At 39.1% G+C, this 13,896-nt stretch overlaps 1 protein-coding gene across 4 annotated transcripts in view; it reads left to right on the top strand.

Annotated features, from left to right (window-relative positions):
• Window positions 1-13,896, top strand: part of RNF130 (ring finger protein 130) — a 104,209-nt gene that overhangs the window by 46,893 nt on the left and 43,420 nt on the right. For all 4 annotated transcript variants that reach the window (XR_012647680.1, XR_012647679.1, XM_075010182.1 and 1 more), the window contains exons 4-5: window positions 3,405-3,476; window positions 6,034-6,116. Coding sequence is in view for 2 of the 4 variants with exons in the window: in XM_075010182.1 (XP_074866283.1) it covers window positions 3,405-3,476; window positions 6,034-6,116 (155 nt within the window). In the remaining 2 variants the exon portion in view is untranslated. The remainder of the gene's footprint in view (window positions 1-3,404; window positions 3,477-6,033; window positions 6,117-13,896) is intronic.

Below are 13,896 nucleotides of genomic sequence, written 5' to 3'. Positions count from 1 at the left end.
TAACTCAGGGTTTTACTGAAATTGAAAACAGAAGCTGTGTTTCTTAAATAAGAGAGTAAGTAGAACTGTATGTTACAGTTGCTTCATATGGTTAAATTGATGGGTTTTCACTGGCCAAAATCATTAAACATCTTTTGTGGTTATTTAGTTTGCTAGTTAGTGATGTCCTGCTTAAGCTAGTGTCAGTCATGAATCTAAAAGCACCGAGTACCCTGGGTGTACTAGTAGCAAGACTAGGACATATAGGATGTTGGCTCATCAGAGAGCTTGTTCACATAAGGAGTTTTTGCATCAGTTAAATCACGAGTGAAAATTAAAAGTGTAAATGAACAGCACTGGTATAGTTTCCACTAATGTCAAAATTGGTAAGTCCCACCAGTGCAGCACATCTATGCAATATTCACATTGGCATAAAGCCCTAAAATACACAACCCTGGAACTTAACGTGATTGCTAAACAGCTACTAGTTATATGATATTTAAATGTGATAAATGTTAAAGATTAAGCCTACTGTGGTTTGTTTGTATAGGTTCAAGTTGAATGTTAACATTTCCAAAAGAAAATGAGCCCTTATAACTTTAGTGTGGTGTGGTGTGGTGTGGTGTGTGTGTGTGTGTAAGTAATATATTATATAACCTTGGATGTCCAAAATGCCCTGCTACTGTAGCTCATACCCTGGCACCAATTGATGAGCCTTCATATCACAGCTGCAATGTCTGTGCACTTGACCCTGGTTCAGCAACTCTGACTTACAGGCTGTTTACAGTCCTACTCTGACTTCAGGTCTTGGGTATAATCAGCAAGAGGACTCCACTAAACTTCCAAAAGTTGCCCAAAACTGTGTGCTGTGCAATGTCCAGCCCCTCATAGACAGTTCAGGGGAAATAATAAAGTTTGCTTGTTCCTTTAAAGGGACAAAAGCACATCAGAATTTAAGTTGAGGAAAAATACAACCTCCCCAGTAAACACAGTGCTGAATTGTTTTATTGTAAAAATATTTATTTATAGTACATCAGTTTAAGTGATGCCTAGTAAAAGGAAAAGGTTGAGAAACGGAATGCAAATAAAAGTGAAAATGTTCTGAAACTTAATCTAGTAAGTTACAGGCTTTGTTCAAGATGTTTTATCACCATTCATTCTTCTTTTCAGCCCTGGCTGACACTCTGTCAGAACCTTCTAGAAAGTTGCATTGTAGATACACCATACCAGTTTCAATGGGCCATAGTATTCTTTACTTCCTTCCCATCCTGCAATAGCACCTAAGGATGCTCTGCACCAGCAAATATTTTTACCCAAAAAGGTGACTAAATTTAGGGGGGCTAAGAGATGTCTCTATGTATATGTACCTTCTATATAGAAAGTTATGTGATAGAAAACATTACATTAATACATTCCAAGAATAGTCACTTAAGTTATTAAAGAGAGTCTGCAGTTGCTCCTGTTCATGAATACTGAATGTAGCCTTTGCAACTTTTTTTTGCTTTCTGACAAAAAAAATTAGCAAGTGCCTACCAAACTGAGAAGCCTGGGATGAGCTTGTAGAACATTGCTTTGGTCTGTGGAAAGTACCATTTTGCAGCAAGGTTTTAATGGGGAAAATTGTCTTTTATTTCAAAGTAAAGATCTTTTATATGCAGAGAGTAACCTTGTTTAATTCTGGTCTTTGTGAGGGTAGTAGTTACCAAAATCTGACTGACTACTACATCTGCAATGCCCAATTCCAGTGAAGAGAGACAGATGAAACCCTACATTTTTATATATTGCAAAGTAACTGGTAGGTAAATAAAACCAACTTTATCTTAAGCCTTAGAAGGTCAGAGAACAATCATTTCCCTCATTTGAAAAATCTTCTTGTACAGGTACAGAGAAGTTTCTGTGGGGTGGTGCCAGATCAACAGCTCTATGCCAGCCTCAGAGCAGGAGAGAGATGGCTGTTGTGCACTCTGTCTACTTTTGAGCTTCTAGAGTGGCCATTAGGCAATGCAGAAACATTTCTGGCAGCGTCATCACTAAACTCCTGACAGGATAGCTTTGTCACTTAACAAAAAAGATCACTGCAGGCCAGGCACAGTTCAGTGTTTGGCTTTCTCTTTTATTTACAGATTCATTGTTATATTGCAAGATCCTAAACCCTAAAATGAAAGATTACTGCTTTTGCAAAACTTCAGAAGTGTTTTGTGCAGTTCCAGAAAAAGGCTAGCATTACTAACGATTTTGGTACATAAACAAATTTGTGGTGGCATGATGGGTTTTTATGTAAGTTGCTTAAATAAAAGCAGCCATGTAATCTTCAGCATTGTAGTAAAAAAGGAAATGTGAATATTAAAAAATGGACAACTTGGAAGGAAAGATTTTTTTCAAGCCTATAAAGGGTTTCACAAAGATATGGTGACTTCCGAATTGCACGTTGTACCTACTCAGAGCCAAGTAATCAACAAGTTTCACTTTTTGTGAAGGTAGAATGTGCACAGTAATCATATGTGTGACTCTGGAGGTTCTTAAATGAAAAAAATAATTAACTTTCTTTCTCCCAATCAATGTAAACCTCATCCTGTTTCTGTGGGGCATTGTGGTTATTGAAATGAGGAAACATGAGCTTTGTTCAGCTCAATGTGACCTGACCCTTAAATCCTGTGAACCAACTGGCAATTTTCCATTTGTAATTGGCTTGGAACACAGCATTGCAGTTAGAATCTGCATTTTAAGCATAGAAGTTGCTGTTTGCCGCTAACAGTGCTGCCCATTAAAAACAAATTGACCCTTTCAACCAGATAGCTTTGTCCTGGAATTGCTGTTCATGTGATCTTTATTCAAGTGAAGTTTGTACTGACAGAATTTTGATTTTTTAATGGACTTTAAATTATTTTCTGGCACATGGAGATACTGGTTGGTTTTATGTTGTACTGAGATAACTATTAGGCTAAGTGTTGGATTGTTTGGCTTTGAGGATAATTTCAGATTTATACTCTAATTAGGGAAGCACCAAACAGAAAACTTATGACAAGAAGAAGGGCTTTATGCATCTCTGTGAATAAAATTTAATTAGAGCTGGATACAGTGGGAATTAATGGAAGGGCATGAGCCTCTATTTATGGTTTAGGGTATGTGTTTTAATGGCTTTGAAGCGTTTTTCTTTCTTTGGTTAAAACCATATCTAGAACAGCCTATGAGACTTGTGCCATAGCAGATAATTGTCTTGACTGCTTGTACATGGTTTGCAGTTGGCTTTTCTCTCTGGTCTTATGTGCAGGTTATCTCATTGTTGCTATCTTCTCTCTACTTCGAATATTAGCCAATTTATAGCAAAATATTGCAACATTAATATTCAACCTAAGTCATTTTAAAAAGACAAACTGTTAGACTCTAAGCATTAATCACTATTATTTTCTCTGTAACTTCAATAGCGTCGTCTTGGAGATGCTGCCAAGAAAGCCATTGGCAAATTGACAACCAGGACAGTAAAGAAGGGTGATAAGGTATAGTAATAAGACTTCAACATAGTATACTTCGATCTCCTGGTTTATTTTGGTAGTAAAAAACAATTCATTTATCTGATTTGTTTTTCTTTCTCCTCTCATCTTTGATGCTGGCTTACTTGCTGGGAAATTCCTCATTTGCTACAGTATTTCCATGCAACATCTAGATCTTTTTTGTGTTCTGTAGCCTTTGCTTCCTTAAAGAGAATTTTTCTTACTTTGGCACTAGTGAGCTCCATCTGGTAACTGTGATTGAGTGCAGTCCTGTACTAGTTGGCTTTATTTCTGCAGGCAGGAGTAGAGAAGGCTTTGTACAAGAACCTCCTGAGGTATGCAGCTATCATGATAACATCATTTATTGTGCTTATAATAATTCTGTATAAATTGTGAGTACGGGTTGAACCTCTTTAATCCAGAACTCTCTTGTCCAGCAACATCCATAATCAGTCATGATTTTAGTTAGCCAGAAGACCACTTGTCCTGGGTGTGGCCAAGTTTTCTGCAATCCCATGAAGTTTTAAAGCTACCAGTGCTGGTTCTCAGTGTTCTGTGCTGTTATTTAGCTGTAATTTACCTCAGGTGTCTTCTAAGAGTTCAGTAAACAGTAGAAGCATCGGTAATGCTGCTAGACAATATTGACTTCCTATAGTCTAGCAAATTCTCTCATCCAGCTCCAGTGAGGTCCCAAGAGTGCCGTATTAGAGAAGTTCAACCTGTACAGGGAAAAGGCAAGTTTAGTGTTTACAGTAAACTCTTTTATATCCAGCAAATATAGTAAAAGTTTACAATGTACAATACTCCAGTTGTTGGTAAATAAAGTACTCTGCATACATTTTTGTTTGCTTCTGGGGGTATATTTGTAGTTATGGGGGGATGATGTGCCGCAATCCATTTTTCCAGGGATCGATTTTTGTCTTGTGTGTGAAGACATGGCAAAATTGATCTCTCTAGGTGCAGCCATCATCCCTGTGGAGTAAGGGATGTTGGCACAAGCCTGGATCTACATCAGGGGAGAAATTAGATCCTGATGCATCAATTCTAGCTGTGCTAATGATGTAGCTAGAATTGCATATCTGGGATCAACTTTCTTTGTTCCCTGGTGTAGACCAGGCCTTAATATTTAATCTTGTTTTTCTTTAGTGTTATGCATTGCTAGGTATAGCTCTCTATTATCCAGAATATTTGACTATCCTGGGGCTGTCAGATAAGAGAGAGTTTCCTGTAGTTAAGTGGAACACTGTCAACTTGGAATGCTGCACATGTAGGTTGTGCAATGTAGAAATGGAAGGGTTATAAGAGGAAGAGTTCTTGTGCGAGTTCACTTTTATAGACTAGTCTCTTGGTGTAGGGGAGAGGTATTCACTTATGTTGAAGTGCCTGAAACTAAAGTCTTGGGCTGTAAGGAACTGTATTTGACTATCATAGAATGATTGGGCATGAACTGTGAATTAAAACGCTATAAGTCCTCATCAATTCTTTATCAGTCCTGTAAAATGTATTAATAGCCTCGTTCACTTTCCCTTTTCTTTTACAAAAAGCACATCTCTGATTATAATCAAATGGTGTTCTGATTATGATTTTTATTAAAAAGAAAAATATTTCCCTTTGGTTCTTCCATACCAACTCTCTGCCTTCATCCTTTCTACTAGCACAACAGAAATAAGGGAAGCCACCTGAATTACTTCTTTCTAAAGAAGTCTGAGAAAAAATGCTTTCCATAAGCCTTTGTTTTTTCTTTCTAAGCAATGTAGTTACAAGAATTTTCTTCAGTAGAATTTACTAATGCTGCAAGGGAAGATTCTGCCTTCCTGACAACATAGATGCAAGATTGTTAAGTGATATGGAGAACAGGAAGCAGGGGATGTGTATGTAGTTGAAAGGAATAGAGGAATAAATCTGGCATTCATCAGTGCAGCCCATCAGGGTTCTCCGTATGAGTTACTGACTGCCTATTTCCAACAGCAGAACTGATGATTTTGTCTTGCTGTGGTTATTGATGCCCTTGTTTCAAAGTTTGCTAGTGGTGGAAAGAACTGCATGATTTAGGAAGAACGCACATCTGGTGTGGCTGGGTAGCCCACAGGTAGGGTGACCATTGGTCCCATATTAGGCAGATGCTAATATCCCATATTTGGGATGTTACTTATTTTTTAAAAGGGACTAATAGTCCCGTATTTGGGCCCTCCCACGCTAACCTTTTCCACTAGCAGCAGTGCAGGTGCAGTTGCTTGTGGGAGTCACTTCTCCGAGCCTTGGGGAAGCAGGGGAGTATGGGCAATTGCCCTGTCTCTGCTGCTTTCCCGGGGTGGGAAATACGGGTTTTAAATGAAATGGCATTTCGATATGCATGCAAAGTGTATGTTTTGTCTCATCTTTGTGAGGTATGTGTTGAATTCATTTAAAAACCTTTTCATCCTATTCTGCCTCTTCATGTTCCTAGTCACTTTGCATAGTTGATCCTCACTGTTACAGTAGAATTCCTAGTTACTAAACATGTCTATTTTGCCTTTAATATAGTATTAACTCTTGACTTGAGTTTTCATGTTATTCATTTTAGGAAACAGACCCAGACTTTGATCACTGCGCTGTCTGTATTGAGTGTTACAAGCAGAACGATATTGTCCGCATTCTGCCATGCAAGTAAGCCAGCAATTTCTCTTCTTTTGTGAATGGATTTATTTCTAAAAATGTATATGCTGATTATTGTTTACATCCCTTCATTTCTAGCATGTGCTCTTTCTTGTTGTATACCAACATTGGTGTGCATAATATTTTACGCATATATAGACAGATCCCTTGTCCTAGAAGCATGCAGTCTAAATAAAGGGAATACAAAACAGGTTGAACCTCTCTAGTCCGGTATCCTCGTGACTGGACCAATGCCGAACGAGAGAATTTGGTAGATCACAGGAGGTCAGTATTGTCTAGCAGCATTACCAACACTTCCACTGCTTAAGTGGGCTTTTAGAAGACATTTAGGGGTAAATTACAGCTAAATAACAGAACAGAACACAGAGCCAAGACTCTGGCTCTAAACAAACATCATGGGACTGTAGGAAATTTGGCGACACCCATTGTAAGTGATCATCTAGCTAACTAAAATCATGCTGCATTATGGATATTGTTGGATGAGTTTCAACCTGTACAGTGAGATGAGAAGGTGGGAGCTGGCACCTATTGACAATAGAGACTATGCAACCTAGACAGAGTCTGGAGAAATGGCAGGTGATTGGCATATGGAAAGTAGGAAGTAATTTTTTTAAAGGAAGTGAAAACCATGAAAAAGTACAAAAACAGAATATGAAGGAGACCAAGAGAGCTGTAAGGATTGGTGTTTATTCAGATCCAGAATTCAGTTAATCATAGTAAACTAAAGTGTAGATGCATAATTACCCACAGTGGATACTGCATCCTGGTATTTCTGCTACACCTGTGGGTCCCAGCTCAAAATTGTGGTCCTAGAATGTGTCAAAGGATCAGGTGGGACATCCATGAAGTAGAGCAGGAGGGATTCTGGCTATGGAGGGATGGGGGCCTGGTAGGGATTGCAGAGTCCACTCTGCATTCTGTGGATCCTGTGCTCACATGATGCCCTGGGGCAAAGTATTAGATTTGGCCCATCCACCTCTCTGTAATGATGCTGGGGAAGGGATGCAGACAGGCCAGATTTGAGTAGCTGAGTGACACTGTGCACCAGTTACAACACTGCCCCCACAAATTTGACCTAAGTGGCCCCCACCAAATAGCAGCAGCACTGCAATTACAGAGATCAGAACACCCAGAGCAGAGAGCTAAGCCCAGATAGCCCAGTGGGACAGAAGCTTCAGGGCCTGCCAAGTAAGTATATGCATGGTATACTTATTTAATATTATGTAAATGTGTATATTATACGGGTAAGAAAACGGTGAGAATCAGAGGTATAAGAAATTTCAGCTTTCCCAGAGATTTGCTACTAGAAATGCTGCCATCTCTGTGAAAGACTATGTTAAAAAAATCATTTTTCTTCCTTTCAATCCAATGTCTTGTCACTTATCCTGTGCTGGCACTTAAACTGCAGCAACCAAACTCTATCTTGGAGGTCCTGCCTATGTCTTGTCTTTTCTTCTCCATTCCAAAGATCTCAGTTTAGAGTTATGTGAGATTATTTCTATAGCAGATTTCCAGTTTGACTGCTGCTTTGCATAGTGACTATTTTGGGAAGAATTATTTAATAATTTGTGGTAGCTTTGACAGTTACCAAGGATATCTTTCCCTTTCATGTTATAACACATTTTCCTTCACCACCCTTCTCCTCCCCTCCTTCAGAAGAGAAATATGGACGTTATTATGCATACATGCAAACAAAATCCAGCAATTTAGCCTATGTTTGGTATATAATTAGCTGTATGCACGATGCTCTAAGAAACAACTAAGTCACAGTGTTAGAACCAGGCATCAGTCCCATGTCCCTCAGGGACATATTGACGCTCATTATCAGTCTTCTAAATCCTCCTGCAAGCTGTCCTAGATAGCTGGAGATTTTTTTTCTCCTGCATAATGAATATTTGCTGTTATAAGATATTAGAGACAATCTAAAATTATAATTTATACATAGTAAATAAAAATGTCTTTATCTTCATTTACTGAGGCAAGGAGATTTTATAAATCAATTTACTTTACTGTATTAATTTACTTGTGTGTTGTATGTGTCTTGGACAATGAAAGTCAATGAAATATCTCATTTTTAGGTTTTCGGTGCTTTGTGTTTGAGACATGTTTGTTTAGAAAATTATTTCCATCAAAGTGTGGTGGTTAAAAAAACCACTTGAGAGCATTTTTCTTAGTTTTAGATGATTTCACAGAGACTAAATATTTTACCCAAATTTAAATTATACTTCCACTTGTTTTCCTTTACTCTTATCCAAAGATATTCTGTCCTCAACGGCCCTCTACGTATTCTCAGGAACAGATGTCAAATAGAAATTTGAGACTGTTTGATTCTCCATAATTCGATACTGTACTTCAGGAACATTGTTATATAATATTAACACTAACTGTGGGTCCAGGTTGGGGGAGATATTTTTTCCAGACTCTTCCATTTCTTTCCTTCCTGTCATTAAAACTTTTAGCTAGCTGATGAAGTGGGTGTTTGCCACAAATGCTTCTGCTCCGAAAATTCTGTTAGTCTATAAGGAACCACAGGACTTCTTGTTGTTTTATCTAGCTGTTCTTTGAGCGATTCCTGTGCATCTTCACATGGGCACGATCATTATAGAAAATTTGTGTTCTAGCAAATTTTCATGTGTAATTATTTTCATTTAAAGTCGTCAGTTTTTGCGTGCAAATATTTTCAGCTTTCTTTTATATCGGTTTGCAGTAATTAGATTATGGCTTAATACTGAGAGCCAAATGATGTCAGATGATCTCTCCATGAAATGTGTTCTCTTATTTCACTGTAGAAGCAGGGCTTTTATCTGAGATGTTCTTTTGAGACTTGTTTCTAGCTGGTCTTGGAAACCAATGGTCTTCAACACATGAAATGAGAAGGTCATCTGCAAGGGAATAAAGAGTACACCTAATTCTGAGAAGGATCTTGGTTTTGTTTGTTTTCAAAATGTAGGATCTGTAAATTTAAATATGTGCTAATGTGTTAATAAATATCAACCAATTTAGGGAAGAATTATTTAATAATTTGTGGAGAATTATTTAATACCTGACTGCTTAGGTGGGGATAAATTTTCTGTGGATTTCCAAAATCTGCTTTGGTCCCAGAGAGAAATAAAAAGGTATCCATGTTATTATTCACCTTAACCAATTAAAAATTAATAATATATCACATATTGCTGCAGAAGGGATATACAGTGAAAGAAGTGGAGGGCTGTTTAATACAGTGCAGGTTCAGTTTCCAGAACAATTCCTGCTGACAGTAACACTTAGAGCCCTGAGAAAAGTAAACTTGACTTAATTGGAGGGACCAGAGCAAAGTAGAATAGATTGCTTTCCCATAACTTCACTTTGTATCTCAAACTACATCTTTCCCAGCTGCTAAATAGTTCTTCTCATCCCTGAACAGTAAAGCAGTTACAGAATAGTGTGCCCCAAATGCCTGATAGAGCTTCTGCTGACTCCGTGCCAGGTCCTCTTGGTCTGATTTCCTCTCATAATGCCCGTTTTCGTACTTCTGAATCCCAGTCTAATTGTATATATGAAGGGTTATAGTAACAGGCAGCAGAAAGGCCAGATAAGCTAATTCTCTTACCATTTTAGACTGCCTCTTTTGTGAATCCCAACCTACTTCTGCATCCTTGTCAGAAACCTACCCTCCTTTTCACCAGCATACTACACATACATGCACATACCAAGTGAAACTTCCTCAAAATATTTTTAATATGTTAAAATGGCTGCAGGTCAGCATAAAATCCTAGTGCACAGACAGAAGTAAATCAGTGGTTACCATGGTGACCTCTGAAACACTAACGGAAAGATAACTCTTTATGTTTACCAGATGGCAGAATTAAAAATGAGCATGGAAAAATTTACTTCCAAGCAGGCAAGTAAAATATACACTTGGTATTATAAATATAATGTATTATGAACACTCTTAAATTAGAATCATATCAGCTTCAAAAAAGATGTTAGTTTACTCCACCTGCCTGTTGGTCCCCCTTCAAATTTTTATTGTCTTGCAACCCTAACTTCTGGTTTAAACATTTTTCTTTCCTGGAGCTAAATGAAAACCTTAAATCCACAAAAGTGATAGTATTAAATTGCTGCCAAATACACAAAGCAAGCTGAAAAAATGTTTCACTGATTTTTTCAGCTCCAGTAATATGGATGTAATAATAAGTACAATAATTAGATTGTTTCTAATTTTTTTGCCTGAGTATGTTGTACATTCTGTAAATATAATATAAATTGCCTGCTGATCAGCCAGACACAAAGAGTATTCCCTTCTGCTAAGTGGTTCTTTGGAGGTCAAACTTCATGACCATAATGATCCCCTCTGGCCTTCTCTTTATCTTCTTGTGCATCTCTCAGATTTAGTTAACCATCTTGATTAGCCCATAATTTTTTTCCTGGTAGAACATTGTTATAGTAAAGGTTGATCTCATGTTAATCAACTACCTGTAATAACAACAAAAAATTAACTGACTTCTGAAAAAAGAAAGCATTACTATAATGTTATGCATGCCATTCTTCATTAAGGTGCAGTTTTGCTTGCATTTTTCCCTTCCTACCACTAACAAGGTTACACGTAGTACGTTCACAAGTATATATATTAAATTAGAAAAGCAGTGAAAAATATGCTTTAAAAAAGTTTTTTCTAGACTTGTTTGATATGAACAGGTAAGGAAATGGGGTGTACTAAAAATACCCTTGTAGGATCTTAATCTCTCCTTTTCCTCTCTTTCCTTCCTGCCATTTCACCTCCTCATTTTCATACCATATTTGTACTTAGCAATGAAGTCAGTCAGTCAGTGAGCCAGATGTGAAGAAATGTCTTGCAGGAAAATGATTAGAAAAATGGATAGATCTGTACTTTGACCAAAAGGCACCAAATGAAAGGGTTGAACTTGCCTCTTAAAGGAGCTATAATCATTCAATGGTGGGCTTCCATGATATGTGATACCCGTGCAGTTTCTTCTTAATAGCCCATTGTTGAAATAGCATTTCCTTTTGCTAGCTTCTGGAATTATGCTTTCCTGTTTCAAGTCGTTATGCATTGGTACAGTGGAATCTGATGTGGCCCGGTGTACAATAAGCAAAGCCCTGTAAGCTCCATAGCAAGTTGGAGCTAAATTCTGTGGAAGACTCTAGATTTCTGGTTCACAGGAAAAATGACTATTATAAACAGTATAATATTCCTTTTGTATATGGTTGTTAAAGGCAGTGTCTTTTACACAGCAACCTCTGTGCTCTAGAAGCTCAGAATGTGTTCCATATTCAGAACTTCTAAACATGGCTGCTAGCTCTTTGTGCTCAGAAGACATAGAACAGACTCCAATTCTACCCATCCTCCTTCAACACAGGGCAACGTGTTCATTTTTAGACTTAAGCGTTTATTTAAAAATTTTCTATTGCATTATTTTGTGATAAGTTTTAAAAACGAGTAATGTAAGCAAATGTGTCAAACAGACACTAATAAAAGGGAAGTCTCCTAAATAAATTTTCCACTCAGATTCCACTTTACTTTTCCATCGTAGTATTGAGGCTAGGGTAAAGGAGGGAGACAGCAGTGGGCATGGTGTGATGAGGAGAGAGTCAGTTGGCAGTGTAGTGGGTGGTGCGGAAGAAGGGAAAGAGCGGCTAAGGAGGTGGTTTTAGAAAAGACGAGAGAGGAATTTGGGAAAATCATTGAAACTGGAAAGGAAAAAGGGAATAGAAAATGAGTCAAGAATAGGGGAAGGAGGGAAACATCAGAGGCAGGGAAAGAGAAAGAGTGGACCTGGGAGAACGGGAACAGATACTAAGAAACAAGGGGAACAGTAGGGAAGGAAAGAAAAAGGGTTGAATCCCAAATCGATATAAAATACATATATGCATTGGGCCATCTTAATTTTATTTTATGCTAGGTACGAGAATGGAGAGGGTGGCAAAGATGCCTAGCTATATCTCTGCTTGCCTTATTCTGGAACTTCACTAAATTGAGACAGCTTGTACCAAGCATCCATGGGACGGTAATGATGGAATGACATTGTGGAGAGTATAGCACACTCCACCTGGGCACCCTTTACTGCCACCAGCCAAAGAATCTCCCTATAATGGGGTTCTTCTGCGGGGGGATATTTAGGCCTACTTGTCTCTTTCTGGAATGGTGTAAAGAGTATATCTGTACTGAGCTCCCAGTTTTGAAGTTATGGATCAGGCTTCAGAGACAGAACTCCAACCCAAAGGTGCAACTTGAAATGCTGTCTATGGAGTTATTTTTAAAGCACTAGCCTGGATCTCAATCTAGGCTGAGCGTCTCACCGTCCAGGCTGTGTAGACACCCAAAGAGGTCTTGTACAGTAGAATCTAATTGCTGTGTTTACATATGCACATACAGAGGCTGATTGGTTCAGGCATTCTACAGGAAACAAGACTAATTAAAAGACACTTGCTGGAAATTCTGCCAGCCCAGGGGAGTCCTTTGCTGGCACAGAGCTGACTTCTGTGTAGTATGTTGCAGGAAAGGAGGTGAAACAGGGCTGGAGCATGCTCCACGCAGTTCTCCCTTGCTGTTATAAGGTTTTTTGGGGGGCCATAGTAAGCTAATGTGAGTTAAAGCAGCTCCTTCCAGAACTACTTGGGTTTGTCACTTTGGAATGTTCTGTATTGAACTGATTTTCATGTATTTTAGGGGAGGAAAAAGGTCTTCAGTGAGGGATACAAGAACTTCCTCTTTCAAGCTGATCTTTATAAATTACTCATAATTGTGCATTATTGTCTTATCAGTTTGTGTCTGCTGTTCAACTCTTGGAAATAAAAGCCTGGACAGGGCATGAGCCCCACATCAACGCCAGCAAGATATTTAGGGGAGAAAGAAATAGCCATCAAAATGTGTTGTTTAAAATTAGAACTCTTGTGGGAAGGTTTTAATTTTGGAGAATATTGATAAGGGTCCCCAGAGTTCAAGAGGTATAAGAACCAATAGCAGAGAATGAAAGTAACAGAAAATAGTTAAGTTCTTCTTCGAGTGTCCCCGTGGGTGCTCCACAATAGGTGTCGGGCTCGCCCCGGCGCCGCAGATCGGATCTTTCCAGCAGTTTCTGCCGGACCGCTTATGCGCCGCTCCCCTGCGCGCTCCCAGCCACGTGCGCGATCCGGTCCCCGCCAGTTCCTTCTTAACCACCATTGGCTGCAGACGGAATCTGCTCAGGCTGCGGCCAGAGTCAGCGTATTTAGAGTTTTTCAGAGTTTTAGAGTTTTCTTTCAGAGTTCTTAGTTAAATTGTTTGTTTCTTTATTGCTATATATATATATATATATATAATATATAAAAAAAAAAGTAGAAAGTCTTAGTAACGAGAGGTGGAGCGGAGGCACCCCGGGGACGTGAAGGCCAGTAGGCCTCCTGCTGCGGCAGGCTGGAGTCCGTGAGAGGGGAACGGCACAGAGAAGGTGCTAAGTACCCTATTAACAGCTCAAAGACTCACCGCAATGTCCTCTTCAGGATTCAAGAAGTGTGAGTCATGCCTCAAAGCTATGCCGGCCTCTGATGGGCACAGTCAATGTATCAGATGCCTGGGGGAATCACACGTCACCCAGAAATGCTCCTTCCGTGCAAAGCTCACGGCCAGAGCCAGAAAGGATAGAGAAATGCGGCTGAAAATGCTGCTGTTTGATAAGGCCCTCCAGCCAGACGTGCCGGAGAGGCCTCAACCGGAGGTACCCACAGGGCTCCATAAGAGGAAGGCGGTGTCCCTCACCCCCTCGGTGCAGAAATGGAGGAAGCTCTCTCC

The sequence above is a fragment of the Carettochelys insculpta genome, chromosome 15 (assembly GCF_033958435.1).
Source record: "Carettochelys insculpta isolate YL-2023 chromosome 15, ASM3395843v1, whole genome shotgun sequence".
In the NCBI taxonomy this organism is placed as follows: Eukaryota; Metazoa; Chordata; order Testudines; family Carettochelyidae; genus Carettochelys; species Carettochelys insculpta.
Note: the sequence above shows the minus strand (reverse complement) of the source record. Positions and strands in the feature narration are given on the sequence as shown.